The sequence below is a fragment of the Capra hircus genome, chromosome 2 (assembly GCF_001704415.2).
Source record: "Capra hircus breed San Clemente chromosome 2, ASM170441v1, whole genome shotgun sequence".
In the NCBI taxonomy this organism is placed as follows: Eukaryota; Metazoa; Chordata; class Mammalia; order Artiodactyla; family Bovidae; genus Capra; species Capra hircus.
The window spans coordinates 51,567,872-51,590,913 of NC_030809.1; the positions used below are offsets into that span (position 1 = coordinate 51,567,872).

The window sequence follows — 23,042 nt, forward strand, 5'->3', positions numbered from 1 at the left end:
CTGGAGTTTCAGCTTTAGCATCATTCCTTCCAAAGAAATCCCAGGACTGATCTCCTTCAGAATGGACTGGTTGGATGTCCTTGCAGTCCAAGGGACTCTCAAGAGTCTTCTCCAACACCACAGTTCAAAATCATCAATTCTTCAGTGCTCAGCCTTCTTCACAATCCAACTCTCACATCCATACATGACCATAGGAAAAACCATAGCCTTGACTAGATGGACTTTTGTTGGCAAAGTAATGTCTCTACTTTTCAACATGCTATCTAGGTTGGTCATGACTTTTCTTTCAACCTAGACAGCATATCAAAAGTAGTCATGTATGGATGTTTGAATTGGATTATAAAGAAAGCTGAGTGCCGAAGAATAGATGCTTTTGAACTGTGTTGTTGGAGAAGACTCTTGAGAATCCCTTGGACTGCAAGGAGATCCAACCAGTCCATCCTAAAGGAGCTCAGTCCTCGGTGTTGATTGGAAGGACTGATGTTGAAGCTGAAACTCCAATACTTTGGCTACCTAATTTGAAGAGCTGACTAATTTGAAAAGACCCTGATGCTGGGAAAGATTGAGGGCAGGAGGAGAAGGGGACGACTGAGGATGAGATGGTTGGATGGCATCACCGACTCATTGGACATGATTTTGAGTGAGCTCCGGTTGTTGGTGATGGACAGGGAGCCCTGGCGTGCTGCTTTTCATGGGGTCACAGAGTCGGACACGACTGAGTGACTGAACTGAACTGAATGAGAGTAGTTAGTTGGCAGGGTGTGAAATGCCTTTGGAGAAATAATGGGAAAAAGATCTAATGCACATTTATTGTAGTAACAGGAACCATTTGTGCTATTGATTAGTGTTCATATTGACACTAACCTACTTATTTAATGTCTTAGTTTTGATTTTATTGGCAGTTAAAATTTTCTTTTTATTATTTCATAGCTTTGCCCCAATCTAAAGTAATTTACATTAGCATTCTTAATTTCATTTAATCATTTTATGTTTTCTTTAAACTGAATTTAAAAGTCCAAATATTGGGTTTTGGGGTTTTTATTAAGTCTTCCAAATAATATTGAATTATATCCACTGTCATTTTAGGAACCACATCATGAGGTTTTTCCTGACGATTGGGAAGATAAAGCGAGTGAGTTTCAAAGGATGCTTATCATTCGTTGCTTGAGGCCGGACAAGGTAAATGCTGTCTTTGAAAGCTGCTCAGTGAATTCCAGACCTTCCTAGCTCCACATGCCAGCAAAACATGTGTTTCCTTATGTAATCCTTGGGGGTGGGTTGGTAAAGGAGTCTGCAGGAAATAACCCCAATTCCCTCTAATGCAGCCATTTTTAAAAAAGTGTATATTTATTATAACTGCACTAAATTAGTAATTCACCAGATTATGTTTAATAGTTTATTTATGTTACAGCTCTTCCTTTTATCCCTGGAGAAGGAATGGACAATCTACTTCCTTTACATTTTTGTTCTTACTGTTTTGATGAAATTGGTCAATGTTGTTTACATGAAGCTGATTTACTACACCTTCTGGTTCCTCAAATGCTATCCTGTACATAGTTCTTTATTGGCTTTAGGAAAGCTAGTCGAATATTGTTTTTAAGATGTTCATAATCGCTCACCACAAAGGAAAATGTCAACACTATTAATTTTCATTTCTTTAAGTAATAAGTTATATAACCAGTGAATCAGCTGACCTGTCATATCAACAAATGAGAGCACTCATTTATATCCTCATTTGCATTATTAAACTCTATTTTAAAAAACAAACTGTTCACTTAAGCGTAAAGACACATATCCACAGAGATATCCACATAATTCTGAGGAACTGTAGACATTGGGAATGTTGGAAGAAAAACTGAAAATATATTCTAATTGTCCACTGTTACTACTTGAGTAAAAGTATACATAATTACTTCAAAATTTACTGTATTCACAATTTGAGTTGCTAAGGATATAAGATATTACTTCCTTTCTAACAGCAATAGAAAGATCAACACTTGTATGATGAAGACAGTGTTTATTTTTTAAAAAAAATTTCTACACATCAGTGATAACACAAGATAGAGGCATTCTTTCCTCTGTAAGTCAGGGTCTGTTTGATGAACACGTGTCATTCTTTCTTGAATTGGCAGTGTGGCCTTAGCCAGGGCCTAGTTATCCATTAAGCATAGGACCTCGGGTCCATGATAGTCTTAGGAGTTCATGAAAGTGCTTTAATTTCTTTTAAAATGAGAAAATATACCAGTTTGTTATATTTTAATTATACAAAAACAGTTGAAAAATACATTTTTTTCTATTTATTGATGGAAGAAGGGGTCCACAGTATGCCAAGGGTCCCTGAATGTCATAGTGCTGCCCAGTTTTTAGATGCTGGAAATAGTTCCCATTGTTGAAGGTCTTTATTTAACTGCAGCTTGGGGGCCCTTTTAAAAATGAATCTTCATTGAAACTATTAGCATTCAGCCTCAGAAGTTTTCACTGCAAATATTAAATATGAAAGAATATGAAATAGTTCAAACTCTTGTCTAACATGACTTCTACCTTTAAATTTTTTTTTAATTTTCAAAGATTTTTTACTTTGTTTTCTAAGATAAAAACTGTTACACTAAATGGTTCTCTGTGTACCATTAACTTTCTGCCCTCAATATTTGGCAGAGAAGTTTCTGATCACAGTCTATATTTTTTAGTTAAAAGTGATTAATGAGCCATTTCCTAACTGTAGCAGTTTCATCTATAAATTTCTTTTCCCCAGTTTGTTTTGAAAAATTTGACATTTTAATCTGAAAATACATTGAGTACCAAATAGATCAAATATTATTTTCCATAGTCACTCTCTTTTTCAAGTGAGTGTGAGGGAGCTGGGAAATTTAGATATTCAAGCTGAGGGACTTTTGTTCATTTTTTGAATCAGTCGAGGTTAAACTTACAGTCCTACTTCTCTTAAGTCTCTTAACTCCTCTGCAGAATGCTTTAGCACTGTGTGTTATAACTTTTTCATATATGCTTCCATATCTCCTCTACAGTTTTCTTTGCATGGGTGGAAGAGTGTAAACATTAATAGTTCTCAGCAGTATTCCTGGTTCTCTCCTGTGTATACTCGAGGTAGGGGCATTGTGGCCATTAACCTTGTTTTGGCCAGTAAAATGTGGGCAGAAGTGTCAGGGTGGAAGCATTTAGCTATCATTGTGAGAGTCTCCAGAATATTCCTCTTGCCATCAAAATTGGGGAATCACATGTTGATATTTAAGTGCCATAAACAGGCTGGAATGCTGAGTCAGAGCAGGGAGAGTTTGTTGCCTGGACACTCAGATGACTTTTCTGAGATGGTAAGCTTTTGTTGTGTTAAACCACCGATATCCTGAAGTTGTTTGCTACTATAGCATAGATCAATTTATCCTAAGTTAACTAGTTACCATTTAATTAGTTACTGTTACCTATATTATCACATCTGTAATCCTTAATATATAAATAATTATCAGATTTCCCTGGTGGCTCAGATGGTAAAGAACCCACCTGCAATGGAAGAGACCTGGGTTCGATCCCTGGGTTGGGAAGATCTCCTGGAGAAGGGAATGGCTACCCACTGCAGTATTCTTGCCTGGGAAATCCCATGGACAGAGGTGCATGGAGGGCTACTGTTCATGGGGTCACAAAAGAGTCAGACATGACTGAGTGACTAACACTTTTTGGACATCTTTCATGGGTCAGATGGTAAAGAAACTAGTTACCATTATCTATACCATCATACCTACAATCCTTAATATATAAATAATTATTAGCATGCTCTTTTATTACTTGCAACCTCAAACCCTTCAATCTTGCTATTACCAGGTACTTTAATTCCTAGTCATAAATCACTGATTTTGGAACCTATGTATTTAAAAATGATATATGACTATAGTATTATGCTTTGAAAAGAATAATTTTCCAAAGCAAAGTAGTATTAGCATGTCAGAGAAAGGAACAGTGCTATATAAGGCTAACAATTGGGCTGGTGCTGCTAAGTCGCCTCAGTCGTGTCCGACTCTGTGCGACCCCATAGACAGCAGCCCACCAGGCTCCCCTGTCCCTGGAATTCTCCAGGCAGGAACACTGGAGTGGGTTGCCATTTCCTTCTCCAGTGCATGAAAGTGAAAGTGAAGTCGCTCAGTTGTGTCCAACTCTTTGCGACCCCATGGACTGCAGCCTACCAGGCTCCTCCGTCCATGGGATTTTCCAGGCAAGAGTACTGGAGTGGGGTGCCATTGCCTTCTCCAACAATTGGGCTAGTACTACATAAATAGATTTTATTTCTTTGCTATCTCTAAGTCATGAAATATATATATCTCCACTAGGGAAATCGTAATTGTTTGATCTCTGACATAAAGTATATATTATTTGTCACCATAGTTTTTTTCTGTCTCCTTTCCACTGCTCTCCCTTCAAAACCAACTCCATCCCATGGTAAGAAGCCACAAATGCTAGGTTCTCTAATGCTCTAATTTGGAAAAATGTAATAGATGTTCACTAAACCACCAGTAGGAAAAATGAAATGTTTGCACTTTCCTTGGATTTCAATAGTTTATAGTGCTTTATTGACAAAAGCATATGAGATGTATAAATACTGAGGTATGGAATGTTTTGAGCCCATTTACAAAATGAAGAGCTTCTGGCCACAGTTTTCTTCTTCTGGACTGTAAACAAAAAGCAAATTAAACAGCTTTTAATAAGAAACTTGTCAAATATAAGCTAATATGTTTCTCTAACCTCAGATAAATCTTGTAGGAACTTGCAAGACACAGAAAAACATACATAGAAGACCACAAACTTCTTTTCTGCCTTTGGGAAGATGGGTGCCTAAATTACTCTGTAATTTTTGTTCCTGACAGATTTTATTTTATAGTTCTTTGCTTGCATAATCAGATCGCAGGAGCAAACCCAATTCTATCACCTTCCAAATTGAATAGCTTGCAGTTTCATTTGCCTCAGAAGTTACTGTTTAGTCTTGGGAACAGCTGGTCTCATTCAGTTGTTTTTTTGTTTTTTTTTTTTTTAATTTTTGTTTTGACTATTGTGTTTTAATTTTTTTAATTAGAAAAGAAAATTCCATGGACAGAAGAGCCTGGCAGGCTACAGTTCATGGGGTCACAAAGAGCTGAACACGACTGAACGACTAACACACACACACACACACACACACACACACACACACACAACTGCTTTACAGTGTTGTGTTGGTTTTTGCTGTATAATAGCATGAGTCAGCGATAAGTATACAAATATCCCCTCTATCTTGAGCCTCCCTCCCCTCCTGTCCCACCCCTCTAGGTCATCACAGAACACCAATCTGAATTCTCTGTGTCATACAGCAGCTTCCCGCTAGCTAGCTATTCTACACATGGTAGTGTATATATGTCAACCTACTCTCAGTTCATCCCACCCTTTCCTTCTCCCACTGTGCCCACAAGTCCACAATTTCTATGATCTTATTCAGTTTTAATGTTAAAAATGAAACAATGAAAATTATCACTTGAGCACCCCTAACTGGGTCTTCCTGTACTACCAGAAGACTCTCTTCCTGTCTGCCATTTTTTCACAAATTCAGTGAATGACCCCGGCCTGAAACACTCAGAGCTCAGACTTCCTAAAAGTGAAACCATGTACTTAAAAGCCATGGGCTTTTGATTTGTTTGTAAAATTATAATTTAGTGAAGAGGTTAGCCTTGAGAGGAGAGAGGTTATTATAAACTATTTTGTTTTTCTTTGTTAATTGTTATTGTTCTTAACCTACGGAGAAGAGAAAGCCATAGCAAAAGAATAATAGGGAAAAGGGCAAGGACAAGGTCTGAGACAGGAAATGGGGATATTTTCAGTTTTCTACTATCAGCTTGATATCTGTTCCCATTCAAAATATCTGAAACATGAAATAATTTCCTTGGAATAGAAACTGTATGTGTAGGTGAATTTATTGTTCAGTAATATTTGTTTAGAATTTCTATAATTAGAGTCCCACCTTCATAAAAGAGAACATCCTAATTTATTCATTCACTCAGTAGATTTTTATTTTACAGGAACAATATATGAGTAATCTCCTTAGGTATATCCATACCATTGTGGCATTTACACATTTTGTTATTACTCTTCTATACCTTTAAAGATTTTAAAATTTAAAAAAAATAAAAAATTAAAAATTTAAAAAAATAAATAAATAAAATTTTTATTGATGTACAGTTGACTTAGAGTATTGCATTAATTTTTGGTATACACCAAAGTGATTCAGTTATACATATATATATATATGTTCATTTTCAGATTCTTTTTCATTATGGTTTATGATAGGATATTGAACATAGTTAGTTCCCTGTGGTATAGAGTAGGATTTTATTGTTTACCTATTTTATATACAGTAGTGTGTATCAGCTAATCCTGAACTAATTTATCCCTCTCTCACCTCCTTTCCTCTTTGATAACCATAACATTGTTTTGTATGTTTGTGAGTCTGTTTCTGTTTTGTAAATAAGTTTACTTGTATCGTACTTTAGATTCCACATGTAAGTGATAGCATATGATATTTGCCATTCTCCAACTTCACTTAGTGTGGTAATCTCTGGCTCCTCCATGTTGCTGCAAATGGCATTACTCCATTCTTTTTTATAGCTGAATAATATTCCACAGTACCTATGTACGACATCTTTTTGAAAAGTTTTAATTTTGTATTGGAACATAGCTGGTCCTACCACTTCATGGAAACTAGATGCGGGAAATTTTGAAACTGTCAGATTTCATTTTGGGGGGCTCCAAAATCAATGCAGATGGTGACTGCATCCATGAAACTAAAAGACATTTGCTCCTTGGAAGAATAGCTATGTCAAACCTAGAGAGTGTTTTAAAAAGCAGAGGCATCACTTTGCCGACAAAGGTCCATATAGTCAAAGCTATGGTTTTTCCAGTAATGTATGGATGTGAGAATTTGACCATAAAGAAGGCTGAGTACCAAAGAATTGATGCTTTCAAACTGTGGTGTTGGAGAAGACTCTTGAGAGTCCCTTGGACTGCAAGAAGATCAAACCAGTCCATCCTAAAGGAAATCAATCCTGAATATTCATTGGAAGGACTGATGTTGAAGCTGAAGCTCCAATACTTTGGCCTCCTGATGCAAAGAGGTGACTCATTGGAAAAGACCTTGATGCTGGGGAAAATTGAGGGCAAGAGGAGAAGTGGGCAACAGAGGAAAAGATGATTAGATGATATCACTGATTCAATGGACATGAGTTTGAACAAACTCAAGGAGATGGTGAAGGACAGAGAAGCCTGATGTGCTATAGTTCATGGAGTTGCAAAGAGTCAGACACAACTTAGCAAGTGAACAACAACAACATAGCTGATTAACAATGTTGTGATAGTTTTGGGTGGATAGGTACCACATCTTCTTTATCCATTCATCTGTCAAGGGACATTTAGGTTGGTTCCATGTCTTGGTTATTCATACCTTCCCATGTTTGAATGAATCTATTGTGGAGACATTAACAACATTTAAGTAAAGATATCCCTTCACTGTTTCTTGGCTCCCAATCCTCACACACTCAGTCTCTCCCTCTCTCCTTCTTTCTCAATACACACATCTACCTGCACATATTCAACACTATTTTTAAGGTATTGTGCCTTGTTAATGAGTGTTACTTACAAATCTTGTATGGATAGATATTCTGAGATGCACTATTAAAGTTTGGAGATATTTGTAACTTTCTGTAGAGAAGACCACCTTTTTGAGTTTCTTTCTATCTGTAAATTGCTCCTGCAATTCCCTTTAAGTTCAGAAAAGTTACAGGATGGTGAAATCGGTGTTCTAATTTGGAGTGTTGTGTATACACACAACTCTATCCTTGAATATGAGCAGGTGTCCAGTTGGAGTGATTCTGAAGCTTTCAAGACAGTCTCCTTGTTCTTTTCACTTCGTTACTTCTCTTTGTGAGATCAGTTCAGTTCAGTCGCTCAGTTATGTCCAACTCTTTGTGACCCCATGGACTGCAGCACACCAGGCTTCACCATCCATCACCAATTTCCAGAGCTTGCTCAAACTCATGTCCATCTAGTCGGTGATACCATCCAACCATATCATCCTGTCATCCCCTTCTCCTCCTGCCTTCAGTGTTTCCCAGTAGCAGGTCTTTTCCAGTGAGTCAGTTCTTTGCATCAGGTGGCCAAAGTATTTGAATGGAGCTTCAGCTTCAGCATCAGTCCTTCCAATGAATATTCAGGACTGATTTCCTTTAGGATGGACTGGTTTGATCTCCTTGCAGTCCAAGGGACTCTCAAGAGTCTTCTCCTTGGATATGTTTACATAATTTGTTAAGCTAGATACATGGATACTGGTTTATTAAACTTATTACTTGCTTGGCTTACACCTGAGCCATTGCCCAGAGATGCCAGGTGTGGACTCTTCATCAAAAAGAAGGAATGATATACCTAAAGCTGTACCTCAGCCATACTGCTTACTGCAAGTCTACTTCCACATCACTGCCTCAAAGGGACACATGAGCCCCAAAGTTCTTTTCTTTCTTAAGCATGTTCCCAGGAAATGCACAAGCATAGTATCACAAAGTTTATATGACATAATTTTGCCTCTTTTTTGAAAGTATGCTTTCTCTTTCATAGTGCTTTTCATTTTCTTTGTTTTTTCAGCTACATCAATCTTTGTTGGCATGGGACTGTATAAATCACACTAAAATCTACTTTTGAGTGGTGGACTTTGAAATATAGTCAAGTTGTACTTAAAAATTAAGTAAAGAATTAAGGTTTTTTATATTCTTCATCCAGGGTATATTGAATACTAACTAAGTGGAAGAAAAATGCCTTTGAATTCTGGTGTCACCACCCACCTTTTATGGTTTTTTTTTTCTTTTTTTAAAATATAAATTTATTTTAATTGGAGGTTAATTACTTTACAATATTGTATTGGTTTTGCCATACATTGTTTAAATAATGTATACCTTCCATCTAAAAGACAACTGTGCCTTTGACTCTTTATCAATGTTTACAAATACACACAAAAAATGGAGAGTCCTTTGTTATAAAATACCTTTGAATATGAAGCTTTTAAGGGTTTAGGCAGATTTCAAATATTCCTTGAAATCCTTTCTTTTCCCTTTCTAGGTTATTCCAATGCTGCAGGAATTTATAACCAACAGATTGGGGCGTGCATTCATTGAACCACCCCCATTTGATCTATCCAAGGCATTTGCAGACAGTAACTGCTGCGCACCCCTGATATTCGTACTCTCTCCTGGAGCAGATCCCATGGCTGCCCTTCTAAAATTTGCTGATGATCAGGTGCCTTAAAACTCTATTGTTTTCAGCTGCTTCTATCTGTTTGTGTCAATGAACTGTGGATATTCAGACAGGGCATTCTCCTCTACTGCTCCCATAACTCAAGGACTCTTCCACTGTGGCATTCAGATGGTACTTGCTCTAGAAATAGACTAGGGAGTCACAGACACCATCTCCCAAAAGTGTAGATGAATAAGGATGTAGGAGAAGTGAATTCCAGGCAAACATTCCCACAGATTTCCTTAAATGAACTTGAATGGAAATTAGAAGCTAATAGGTATTTTTACCTGAACTTTATGCAGTAACCAAATTAGTGAAGATATAATTATTCAAAGATGTGGAGGAGACTGGGGTAAGTTCACTGCTTTATTCATAGTTTTCAGCTTTGAAGTTTAGGAGTTGCTGCATGATTGCAGGTCTTGTTCATCTCCTCCTATTGAAAGTCTGTTTAACTTTTTCCTGCCTATTGTCTCAACAGTCAAAGACCCTACAGGATGTTTCATTTATTGCCATGACTGTTTCCTTCATGAACTGCCTTGTGTTGTATCTTGTTTATTGGCTTCTTAATCGGGAAAAGTTTTCTAGAGCTGTGTGTGCTTGGGAGCTCTGAGGGATGCAGCATGATTAAATTTTGTATTTAATGTATTTAATATGAACATTTCCTGTGATAATATTGATTCTTCTTCAAAATTTGATTTTAAATGACATCTTCACTATCCTCATACAGGGATATGGAGGAGCAAAACTTAGCTCTTTATCTCTTGGTCAAGGCCAAGGGCCCATAGCAATGAAGATGTTAGAAAAAGCTGTCAAAGAAGGCACATGGGTTGTTCTTCAGAATTGTCACCTTGCCACCTCTTGGATGCCAACCCTCGAAAAAGTTTGCGAGGTAAAAATGCAAGATTATTTTGATGAGACGGTAGTCCCCCAGTGTAATTAGTGATGCATATTATCATCTAAGTAACTCCCCTCCTGTCCTATGATTTGCGGGTTGCAGGTTTAGTGGCCTGGCTGGATTTTAGGGGAGGTGGGCTCAAGTTAGGAGCGGGAGGACAGCCCATGGCCAGGCCTTGCCTAATTCCTCCTACTAAGGGCGAGTTCTCATCCCACGGGTCAGAAATATCCTTGATCCAGAGGCACAGCCTCAAAGATAAGAATAAACCACAGGGTAAATAGAAAGCAATTTACTTTTTAGAGCAGTGGACCAAAAACAATGAAAAAAGCTTTTCAGGGGAAATTCATGTGGCCCCTCTAAACTGGAAGGCTACAGGATGTAACTTTTCTGAAATTCACTTCTCCCCCACACAGCCTGTCACTCTGCCACAAAGGCTGAATCTGAAACCAGAAGAGCACTCCTCCCACACACCTGTTGTAGTGGGTCATGGTTCTTCCCTATCGTTGTGGTCAGAGATTCCAGAAAGAAAACCCCATGTAGCTCAGCTGAGTAAACAGAAAACCTGGCACTTGGTTTCAACAGAGAAAAATGTGTCCAAATAATTACCCATGACTCTAGCCCTCTCCTCACTTACAGTCCTTCAGGCTACTAAACTGATAGAACTTGCGTTATCCAGACATCCACCTGACGCTAACGCAGACTGTGGTGTTCTTTATGCCACTTGTCACCGTTTTGCTTTGTCTATCTCCCACTAGAATGTAAGCATGCACTGTTTTTTTCCCTGGTTTACCTCTAGCACCTTGAATAATGCCTGGCTCATGGGACATATCAGGGAATCATTACTGAACTTGTGAATGAATAATGCTTCACTGCTTAGAGCCTTTCCATGGCTTTCCCTTTGTGAAGACAATGTTCATGCCCTCATCATGGTTTCTTCATCTGAGCATTGCCTGCTTCTCAGGCGTTTCTGTCTTGACTTCCGTGCTCCAGCCACTTGGCCTTTTTTTCACTTCACTGGGAGAACATGCTTTCTTGAGAATGTACGCCTCCATAATAAATCTTATTTCTATCTGAAAAACTTCTTTAGTATTTTTTGCCTTACTAACATCTTCTCATGCTTTGGGCCTTATATTAGAGGCTTTATGTTTGTGCCTGTATCCTCACAGTTCCTCTGTCTCTAGGCTGTTCTCTTGGCCTGTCAAATCGTATCATATACCCATTAGAGAGTCAGTCCAAGAGACAAGAGCTGCCTCCAATGAATAGTGAAATTGACCCAGAGTCCCATGAGTCATGCTACCTAAGTCACCAGGCATAGTCCAGTCAGTAGGAGAAAAGGATGGCACCTTCACTGTTCATTAAAAATATATGTCCCTAAGCATCCTTCCAATCTCCCCACCCACCCCTTTACCACATGAATGCTCAAAAAATTTTTTTACTGATAAAGATTTGCAATTCAAAAAGCACAGATATGACTGACATGGACAGTTGGGAGGAGTTAGTGGAACAGGAGAGAGGGCGAGCCTGGTGATATTATTCCAAGGCCTGATACTGCCTTCACAACAGTCATGAGCGTTCTGTCATCCTCTATCCTCCTAGCAGGCCTTACTATCCCCATAAACAAGTATCGCTAATAATGGTATGGTTTAGCGCTTCAGGACACACCAGTTCTTCTTGCCTTTCAAACCTCCCTCTTTTTGTTCATCCCTACTTGGCTTAATATTGATTTATTTGAGTGTGTGGCTTATTCTTACAGCTTGGCTACAGCAAAAAGACATCATTCTTAATATGGCTCTGGGGCAGAGAAGTATTTCTATAAATATTTCAGCAACAGCAGTGAAGACACAAGGTTTTTTGGAATGTCTTAGTCTTTGTCATGGCCAACTCTGAATTATGTAATGCCTTTGTAAACATTATGGTCATGTGTTTTAATTGTATCAGGAAGAGTGGCAGCCCTCTGGGCCTTCCCAGTGACATATGTCCTTTCAGTGGCACTATTAGATTTTAAGGCTTTTGCCTTCAATTGCAGCAGTAAGCCCTATTTTGTACAACTGTTTCCTCTCACTTCTGGCCGTCATGATCCAGAGATTTTCCTTCCATTTTATGTATCTTACGTATCTGATTTTTTGTTGTTGTTGCAGGAGTTAAGCATAGAAACAACGCATCCAGATTTCCGAATTTGGTTGACAAGTTACCCATCTCCAAATTTCCCCGTGTCTGTGCTGCAGAATGGAGTGAAAATGACCAACGAAGCACCGAAAGGTCTACGGGCTAATATCATCCGCTCCTACCTCATGGACCCGATCTCTGACCCCGAGTTCTTTGGCAGCTGCAAAAAGCCTGTTAGCAATGGCTAAGTCTTGTTACCTCAGCCCCGTAAAGCAACTCAAGTGGCCCCCGGTGGTCCTGGATGTGTGTGCTGAGTAAAACTGCAAATTAAGTAGGCCTCGTGCACTGCGGTGCAGTTGGTTTTGATTACTGATTATTGACTGTACTGAAGTCAATTTTATTAATATTTTATTTTAATCTTACCACTAGGCTCATTCCTGCTCAGCTGATATCTAGTGGGGTATTATTAATTATGCAGCCTTCTATTTAGAAAGTCAGCTGCAAGCCATTCCCCATACAAATCTGCAAGGTTGGAGAATCCTATTTCAGGATATTAGCTGAGCCCTTTGCTATTTGAAGCCATATCTTTAAATTAAAACATAAAAATATTTCCTCCATATAACTATAATGAGAGCCAAAATGATTTTACTCCCTGATTGATGGGACTCATAAGGGTACTTTTTTTTAGCATCACAAGGCAAGCAGGGAAGCCACCCACTGCTTTCATGATTAGAATTCTATGTGTGAATGTCTGTGACCTAAAATTGTTTCTCAGTGTTTTGCCATAATTAAAAATGGAAGAACTTCTTTTTAAGAGGGTTATGAACCTTGGTAAGTTTTTACCATTTAAAAACCCACACTCTTGATGTTGGAATATGTTTTAAATACACATCAAAAGAAAACATTAAAGAAGTACTTTCATTAAACAAAGTCTGGGGTAATAAAAAAAGGGGAGCCTGTATTTAAAAGTAAGTCAGACCTTAATAGTTCAAGACCTGCTATATGACAAACTTTTGCATTGATTTGGCCCAGAGAGAGCAGGTTACTCCCAGGTAGGTGATGAGGGCATTTCTGCACATGATAGCTAGACAGAAGCCCTTTTGCAAAATGTCACTCCCTTTCTTCTAGATCCATAAGTCTCTCCAATAGTTGTCACAAACATGAGAAGTCCAGGCATTTATGAACTGAAATTCAAACCAAAAATCTCAAATGCCAAAGCAGCACACCATAGTACATATATTTCAGCTTTTCATTTTGAAATAATTTTAAACTCACAGAAAAGTTGCAAATATAAAAGTAATATAAAGAACAGCTCTATGCCCTTTACTTATATTTGCTTCCTGTTAACATGTACCATCTGCAGGAAAGTTAGATATGTCACTGCCCTTTATTCCTAGATAAATATTTCAGTCTTTTTATTTCTTAAGAATAGAGATATTATCTTATCCAATTACAGTTATTATTGTAGTATTATTTTAGCAGGGATATACTATTGTATCTAATCTACCCAAGTTTGTGTTTGTGTCCCAGATTTGTCAGTTGATGAAGTAATGTCCTTTAGAACATTTTTCCCTGATTTACTGGGGGATTGGTTCAGAGTTAGGATCACAGTTAGTTGCCATGTCCTTTTTATCTCCTTTAATCTGGACCATTACCTCAGCCTTCCTTTGTCTTTGATGGCCCTGACATTTCTGAAGAATTCATCTCCCTGGATTGTTTGTAATAGAACATGTCTCACTCCTTGAGATTGGTTTTAAGTTACAAGTTCTGAGCCACAGTGCCACTTGGGTGAAGTCATCTTCTCAGAGGCTTGTACTGGGAGGCACGCAATGCCCATTTATCTCTCACTGATTATACTAATTTTGATCCCCCAGACGAAGTATGATCTGATTTCTTCACTCTATAATAACTGCTTTGTCCCTTGCAACGAATAATCTGTGAGAAGACACTTTGGACCATGAAGATATCCTCTTCCTCATCAAAATCTACCTAGGACCCGGATTTGGTAGCCAGTGATGATTCTTGCTGGACCCACTTATTTCCTCTGGTGATTCCAACTCCAGAACTCCCTCCGCATTTGACACTTGACATGCTGTTGTCAGCAGCGGCCCTCCCTTCTATCTCATTTATTTATCTTTTATAGGTGTAAACTCATAAATTCTTTACATCTTTTCCAGTGATTAGTAATTCATTACTATTCTTAAGGTTTTTGCTCAAGTTTTGTCCAGAATTGGTCAGCAGGAGCTGCTTTTGTACTTGTTATAGGTCCCGCTGTTTATTACTATTATTTCTCTTTCTGTTATAAGCTGCTCCAGGCTTATCTGTACCCCAGTCTTGGAACCAGCCATTTTTTCTGAAGAGCGCTGGTTCCTGTTTCATGGGGAGTGGTATTAGAGACCAAGATTTGGGTGTTAGACATGTAGCATTTATTGTCTGTAGTTCTGATCCTTTTATTTATTTATTTATTTTCAGTTTAGAAAGTTTCTATTTATTTATTTTACTTTACAATATTGTATTAGTTTTGCCATACATCAACATGAATCCACCAGGGGTGTACACGTGTTCCCAATCCTGAACCTCCCTCCTACCTCCCTCCCCATACCATCCCTCTGGGTCATCCCAGTGCACCAGCCCCAAGCATCCTGTATCCTGCATTGAACCTAGACTGGCGATTCGTTTCTTACATGATATTATATATGTTTTAATGCCATTCTCTGAAATCATCCCACCCTCTCCCTCTCCCACAGAGTCCAAAAGACTGTTCTATACATCTGTGTCTCTTTTGCTGTCTCACATACAGGGTTATCGTTACCATCTTTCTAAATTCCATATATATGCATTAGTATACTGTATTGGTGTTTTTCTTTCTGGCTTACTTCACTTTGTATAATAGGCTCCAGTTTCATCCACCTCATTAGAACTGATTCAAATGTATTCTTTTTGATGGCTGAGTAATACCCCATTGTGTATATATATACCACACTTTCTTATCCATTCATCTACTGATGGACATCTCGGTTGCTTCCATGTCCTGGCTATTATAAACGGTGCTGCGATGAACATTTGGGGTACACGTGTCTCTTTCAATTCTGATTTCCTTGGTGTGTATGCCCAGCAGTGGGATTGCTGGGTCATAAGGCAATTCTATTTCCAGTTTTTTAAGGACTCTCCACACTGTTCTCCATAGTGGCTGTACTAGTTTGCATTCCCACCAACAGTGTAAGAGGGTTCCGTTTTCTCCACACCCTCCCCAGCATTTATTGCTTATAGACTTTTGGATCGCAGCCATTCTGACTGGCATGAAATGGTACCTCACTGTGGTTTTGATTTGCATTTCTCTGAAAATGAGTGATGTTGAGCATCTTTTCATGTGTTTGTTAGTCATCTGTATGTCTTCTTTTTAGAGAGAACTTTGAAACATATACATGTACTCACAATATGTTTATGCAAATCTGCATACACACATATAGTGCATACAGACCACCCCGTGCACACACAGACATTCATATACATGTTTTAGAAGTAACAAGTTCCTACCAATACCTCCAATTTCTGTTGCTGTACCCTGGGTTCTTTCCAGCTTTTCCTCATTCCGTATTCACTTGTCCCTTCTTCAATAGTGAGAAGCCTGGCTCCCACCTCAACACATTTATTGATTTGCTCAGTTCTCTACTATATCCAGAAGAGTTGCAGAATCAGCAGAGCATGTTTAACTTCGCTTCTCCCCCCTCTGTGGTTAAACTTATGCTCCTTTCTGCTCATCTCACACTTTCCCTTTTGATTTTATTCCACGGGGGTAACCTTCACCCTGCCCTTGGCTAAAACTTTGGGCAGTCTCCTGGCTTTCCTGATTAGTGTCAGGTAATTAAATGACCTAGAGTCATTTTAAACTGCAGAGCCACTCTTGAATCAGAAGTCAGAAAGTGCAACATGATATATTAATTGATATTTTAAGTTTTATTGAAAACAGGTTTCTGCTCTCTAATATCTCACCTTGAGCCTGGTGAGGCTTCATACTGTAGGGGAAAAAGGATGGAGTTGGCATCGTTCTCTTTTTTTGTTGAAGTATAGTGTATTTATAATACTGTGCTAGTTTCAGGTATACAGCAAAATGATTATGTTTTTTCCAGGTTATATTCCATTGTAGTTTATTATAAGATAATGAATATAATTCCTAAGTGTTATGTAGTAAATCCATGTTGCTTATTTCATGTTTGAAAGTGAAAGTGTTAGTCACTCAGCCATATCTGACTCTTTGTGACACATGAACTGTGGCTCACCAGGCTCCTCTGTCCATGGAATTTCCAGGCAAGAATACTGAAATGGGTTGCCATTTCCTTCTCCAGGGGATCTTCCCCCAGGGATCAAACCTGGGTCTTCTGCATTGCAACCAGGTTCTTCATTATCTGAGCCACCAGGGAGATTTATGTTTATTTTATGTTTAATAGTTTGTATCTGTTGATCCCATACTCCTTCCTCTTTTCTTTGATAACCATTAGTTTGTTTTCTGTATCTGTGAGTCTGTTTCTGTCTTGTAGATAGATTCATTTGTTTTATTTTTTAGATTCCATATATAAGTGATATCATATTGTATTTGTTTTTCTCTATCTGAGTTATTTCACTAAGTAAAATATTTTCTAATTTCATCCATGTTGCTGCAAATGGCAATATTTCATTCTTTTTGTGGCTGAGTGATACTCCATTGTGTATATGTATACATCATATCTTCTTAAGCCAATTATATGTTGATGGAAGCCTGGGTTGTTTCCATGTCTTGGCTGTTGTAAATAGGGCTGCTATGAACCCTATTGTAAATAGAGTGCATGTATTATATCATTTTGAGTTAGAATTTTCTTTTTCTTTCAGATATATACCCATAAATGGAATTGCTGGATCTTATGGTTGTTCTATTTTTCATTTTTGAAGGAACCTCCGTACTGTTTTCCATAGTGGCTCTACCAATTTACCTTCCTACTAGCAGTGTACAAGGGTTCCCTTTTCTCTACACCTTCTCCAGCGTTTGTTACTTGTCTTCTTGATGATAGCCATTCTGACTATGTGAGGTGGTAATACTGCATTGTGGTTTTGATTTACATTTCTCTAATAATTAGCAGTGTTGAACATCTTGCCATGTGCCTGGAGCTCTTTTGACTTGGCTGGGATGTGAAGCTGACTGTTTCTGCCTTGTGAGTTCTCTCAAGGGTTCTTCCTTGGCTCCCTTTGCTGCTTGACTTCTTTGTGCCTCCATCACCCTCGGCAACACCTCCCCTTCATCTGGCTGTTTCCTCTCAGCCTTTGGTTCTCCAGCCTTCACTTCATACCGGCTCTTACTGTTAGGATTTCCTTGTCCCATGACACAAGTCCCCTTGAGAAGAAAATCGCTGAAATGACTACTGGCTGACATTCCTAGTCCAGCTCTCTGTCCACTCCTTGGGATTCACTCCAGATTGGCCCACCATGTGAAGGAGAGCTACTGATTTCTGCACCAAAGTCCACAGTCCGAGGCCATAGGCTGCTCCATACTCCTAGGCATGAATTTTGCATTTTCCCACTCTATCCCATGGAGAAGGCAATGGCACCCTACCCCAGTACTCTTGCCTGGAAAATCCCATGGATGGAGGAGCCGGGTAGGCTGCAGTCCATGGGGTCGCTAAGAGTTGGACATGACTGAGTGTCTTCACTTTCACTTTTCACTTTCATGCATTGGAGGAAGAAATGGCAACCCACTCCAGTGTTCTTGCCTGGAGAATTCCAGGGACAGGGGAGCCTTGTAGGCTGCCATCCATGGGATCGCACAGAGTCGGACATGACTGAAGTGACTTAACAGCAGCAGCAGCACTCTATCCCAGATGCAGGGTACATGTATCAACTCTCTGAGTGGCCCCATGAATTCTTTCTTGGTAGCTTGGACCCAACACACCCCTCTCCTCTTCCTGGATATAAGGACAAGGGGACTCCCAGTACAGCAGCTGCACTTTCCAAGGAAATCTCTTCACAAATCCTTTCTAAGGCTCTAGTTTGACCATTTTTATATCCTTGTGGAGGGTACAAGTAATTAACATATTGCATTGTACCTTCTGAGTTCTGAATCAACACGGAATGTGTGTTTGACAGTGACTCTAACTTTTATGGCCTTCTCAGGTGGCTCAGGGGGTAAAGAATCCACCTGCCAATGCAGAAGACACAGGAGATGCGGGTTCAGTCCCTGGGTCGGGAAGATCCCCTGGAGGAGGGCATGGCAACCCACTCCAATATTCTTACCTGGAGAATCCCATAGACAGAGGAGCCTGGAGGGCTACAGTCCATAGGGTTGGACATGACTGAAGTGACTGAGCATGCGCACACACATGCATATAGGACTTCTGTAGTAACATAAACACTGTGAGGCTGCCCCAAACTCCAATCCAAAAGTGCTTGTTAGAGTTTCTCAATTGATTTGAACTATCTCCTTTGAAATTTCTCCATGGTGATCTGGGAACAAACATTGGAATTCATAGTTTTTGCTTCGCAGTGCTTAAGTTGAAATCCTCCAAAATCATGTATATATACATATTTCTGGAGAAGGAAATGGCAACCCACTCCAGTATTCTTGCCTGGAGAATCCCATGGACAGAGGAGCCTGGTGGGCTACAGTCCATGGGGTCGCAAAGAGTTGGACACAACTGAGTGACTTCACACACACACACACACACACACACACACACACATATATAAGGTAACATTGAATTAGACAAGCTCACTATACTTTCTGTAACCTGGTGTACGTAGCTGTGTGTGTCAACTGAACATGTATACAAATGAGCATATTTTTGCCTAAATAGCCAGTGAGAAAGTTAATTCTGTTTTAGTTTCACTTTGACATGGATATATTTATCAGCAAAAGTAATTACTTTGATTTTAAAGTATGATAAGCATAATGCAGTGTTGGGGAAGAAAGAATGATGCTATACCATTTCTTCTCATTACAGGAGGAATTCAAGAAACTACTATATGGCCTCTGTTTCTTTCATGCTTTGGTACAAGAGAGACGGAAGTTTGGCCCCCTGGGGTGGAATATTCCTTATGAGTTCAACGAGACTGATCTCAGAATCAGCGTACAGCAGCTGCACATGTTCCTCAATCAGTATGAGGTACTATAACAGTTTCAGCAAGGACATTACCTGTTGTGCACTTTATCACAGAGTGTTTGTACAGTGAGCAAGGATGTCTGATTAATTTCTCCTTTTATAGAATGAATAGCAGGATATGCATTAGCTAACAGGGTTCTGAATGTATGGCAGTGCTCCACAGAGGAGGTGGGACCTAGGTAGCAATGAGAAGCTGTATCAGCTACTGCAACCTTAAAACAAAGTTGTTGTCTCTTTGGACTTTAAAATTGTTCCTGTGCAGTTTATTTTTGTTTAAACAAATAAACAAGAGGATTTTTCCGTGAGGGAGAAAATAATGAATAGCAGGATAGTTTCCCAAAGTTTTTTTAAATAGGATTTGTTGTAATAGGATATTATAAATGCCCTAGTAGATAGTTAGGATGTCAGTTTATCTGTTAACAATCAGTATTTTATCATTTATTTTGATACATAAACACCTATGGCAATTTGAAAAGTGATCATACTGTATGTATTTTGTAAAGGGTTTGGGAAGAACATACATCAGCCAGTCTCCAAAATGGAAAAAAAAAAACAGACTGATTTCTCTCTGTTCATGGCTTTATTTTGAGGGAAATGTCATAGTACTATTTTTCTAGAGTTTGGGCTATTTGTCCCAGATCAGACAAACTACTTAAGCCAGTGGTGTTAACATGAGTTACAGATCCTGGGAAGAAGCCCCACAGTGTCATGTTGTCATATCAACCACATTTTGCCCCCTTGCTCTCCCTGCTCTGTTTCTGTCTCTCTGAACTGAACTGAATATGAAATTTTAAAATACTGTGTGTGTGTATTATGTATGTGTGTGTGTGTGTGTGTGTGTGTATCATTTATAGCGGTAACATTTGGGTACACAGAAAAGATAGCCAGAGGCAGAGATTAGAATTATGCAGTGACAAACTAAGGAACACCTGGGGCTACAGAAGCTGGAAGAGGCAAGAAAAGATCCTCTTAGAAGTTTTGGAGGGAGTGTGACCCTGCCAACACCTTGATTTCAAACTTTTAGCGTCCAGCACTATCAGACAATGAGTTTCTCTTATTTTAAGCCATCTATTGGCAGGCCTAGGGAACTAATACAGAAGACCGTCACAGTACCCATGCAAGAGATGCTGAGAGTTTAAACCAAATCATTTGGACTAGGATGGGAAATGTGGAAGAGATATAATAGATATGTAGGGACAAGGATTGAAATGACCTAGATATTAAATGGTAAAGGGATAGGAAGAAGTCTCTTAATGTTAGATTTTAGGTCTCAATGGTGGTCCATCCACTGATTAATCCAGACAGGAAATAGTACCAGGAATTAATAGTTGTATAGCAGATGGGTTAGTGAAATGGGGATGGTTGAGTGGATAAATAATTTAGTCTTATACATTTTATACATCTGAGATGACTAAGTTGATAACCGTGATATTTGATAGGATTTTGGCATATAGATATAAAGCCCGGGAAAAGAAAGCACGAATAGAAAGCTGTAAATTGTTAATGTGTAGGGAGAAGCCTGAGAACACCTGAGATTTAAAAGAAAGGCCTTGTAGAGTAAAAATGAGCTAAAGCCTGACTGCTGTTGAGCATCCAATATCAGTAGTAGGAGAGAGGACAGGAGAAATGAAAAGTGCAGACAGAGAAGCCAGAAGAAAAGGAGAGAGAGCACACTGAGTGAATAAGGAATATCAGGAATTGTCTATCATAGCAAATGCTATGGGACTCTCTCACTGACATCTAGGACTGACTGACGGGATTCCTACTGTTAAATGACAATTGAGCAGTACTTCCCGTTCCTCGAACAGATTAATCATGCAACCAACCGAACAAAACTGCTATGCACTCATCTCATAAAAGCCATCAAGAGATACAGGGAGATTGTTTTTTGAGGAATGTGATTCACAGTTCCCTTTGATATTGAATCTAATGGAATTCTTCTTCAGCAATCAAAATTTTGTTCTTTGTATTGAAGTGCAATTTACCTGCAACAGTCTATTAGTTTCAGGTATACAACGTGATTCAACCTTTGTATATATTGCAAAATGATTACCACAATACTTTTAGTTATCTGTCACCATAGAACTAAAAAATTTTTTTTCTTGTGATGAAAACGTTTAAAATTTACTTTCTTAGCAACTATCAAATTTGCAATATGATATTACTAATGTCACGATGCTGTACTTAGATCCCCACGAATTATAACTGGAATGTGTGTCTTAGTCTCTTTTACCCATTTTGCCTTCCCCACAACCCCTTGCCCCATGGTAGTCATCCGTCTATTCTCTGTATCTATAAGTTTTGTTTTGTTCATGTTTTTCAAGATCCTACATTTAAGTGAAATCATACGGTATTTGTCTTATCTCACTTATTTCGCTAATACCCTCAAGATCCATTCATTTTGTCACAAATGGCAAGACTGCATTCTTTTTATGGCTGAGTAGTATTCCATTTGTATTCCACATCTAGTCCACATCTCCTTTGTCCATTCATCCATCAATGAACACTGACATTGCTTCCATGTCTTGGCTATTTAAATAATGCTGCAATAGACATAGGGGTGTATATAGCCTTTCAAATTAGTGCTTTCATTTTCTTTGAATAAATACCCAGAAGTGGAATTGCTGGGTCATATGGTAGTTCTATTTCAAAACATTTTTTGAGCAACCTCCATACTGTTTTTCATAATGGCTGTGCCAATTTACATTACCACCAACATATGTATTATTTCTTGTCTTTTGATAATAGCCATTCTGACAGATGTGAAAGAACATCTCATTGTGATTTCGATTTGCATTTTCCTGGTGATTAGTGATGCTGAGTATCTTTCCATGTGCCTGTTGGCCACCTGTATGTCTTCTTTGGAAAAATATCTATTCAGATCCTCTGTCCATCCTTTAATCAGATGATTTGGTTTTTGTTATTGAGCTGTATGAATTCTTTATATACATATTAATTTTTAAAGTAAATAAGAAAAATTATAAAAGAAGAAAATGCAAGTAGGTATATATAATGTACTTGGCTGATGGGTAATTCCCAGAGGTGTGTGTATGTCATTGTGTGTGTGTGACTATGTGTGAATAAAAGTCCCACCCCTCACTGTCACCCTAACTTCACCCCAAAGCAACCAGTTTCACAGTAGGGCCTGTCCAGACTTCTTCTTGTGCACAAATAGTTAACATATATACATATATATAGTATATGCACAAATTTTCTTTAAAAACATAATCATATTTGCATATCATTTTCAGCTCACTGTTCTTACTCACATATGTTGTAAACAATCATAGTATAGATCTTTGTCTCAATGGCTGCATACACAGCTTCTCCTTTTTGACTATCAGGATTTTATTTCCTTTTCATTTCTTACTATTCAATAATGGTGGTGATGGTTTAGTCACTAAGTCATGTCTGACTCTTGTGACCCCATGAGCAGTAGCCTGCTGGGCTCCTCTGTCCATGGGATTCTCCAGCAAGAATATTGGAGTGGGTTGCCATTTCCTTCTCCAGGGGATCTTCCCAACCCAGGAATCAAACCTGGGTCTCCTGTATTGCAGAATGATTCTTTACCAACTGAGCTTCGAGGGAAGCCCTCCACTATTCAATAA

At 38.7% G+C, this 23,042-nt stretch overlaps 1 protein-coding gene across 1 annotated transcript in view; it reads left to right on the plus strand.

The window, feature by feature from the left end:
* DNAH7 (dynein axonemal heavy chain 7) overlaps positions 1-23,042 on the plus strand; it is a 260,268-nt gene that overhangs the window by 214,320 nt on the left and 22,906 nt on the right. The window contains exons 54-58 of the mRNA XM_005676291.3: positions 1,087-1,179; positions 9,133-9,309; positions 10,034-10,195; positions 12,340-12,540; positions 19,276-19,437. Of these exons, the coding sequence (XP_005676348.1) occupies positions 1,087-1,179; positions 9,133-9,309; positions 10,034-10,195; positions 12,340-12,540; positions 19,276-19,437 (795 nt within the window). The remainder of the gene's footprint in view (positions 1-1,086; positions 1,180-9,132; positions 9,310-10,033; positions 10,196-12,339; positions 12,541-19,275; positions 19,438-23,042) is intronic.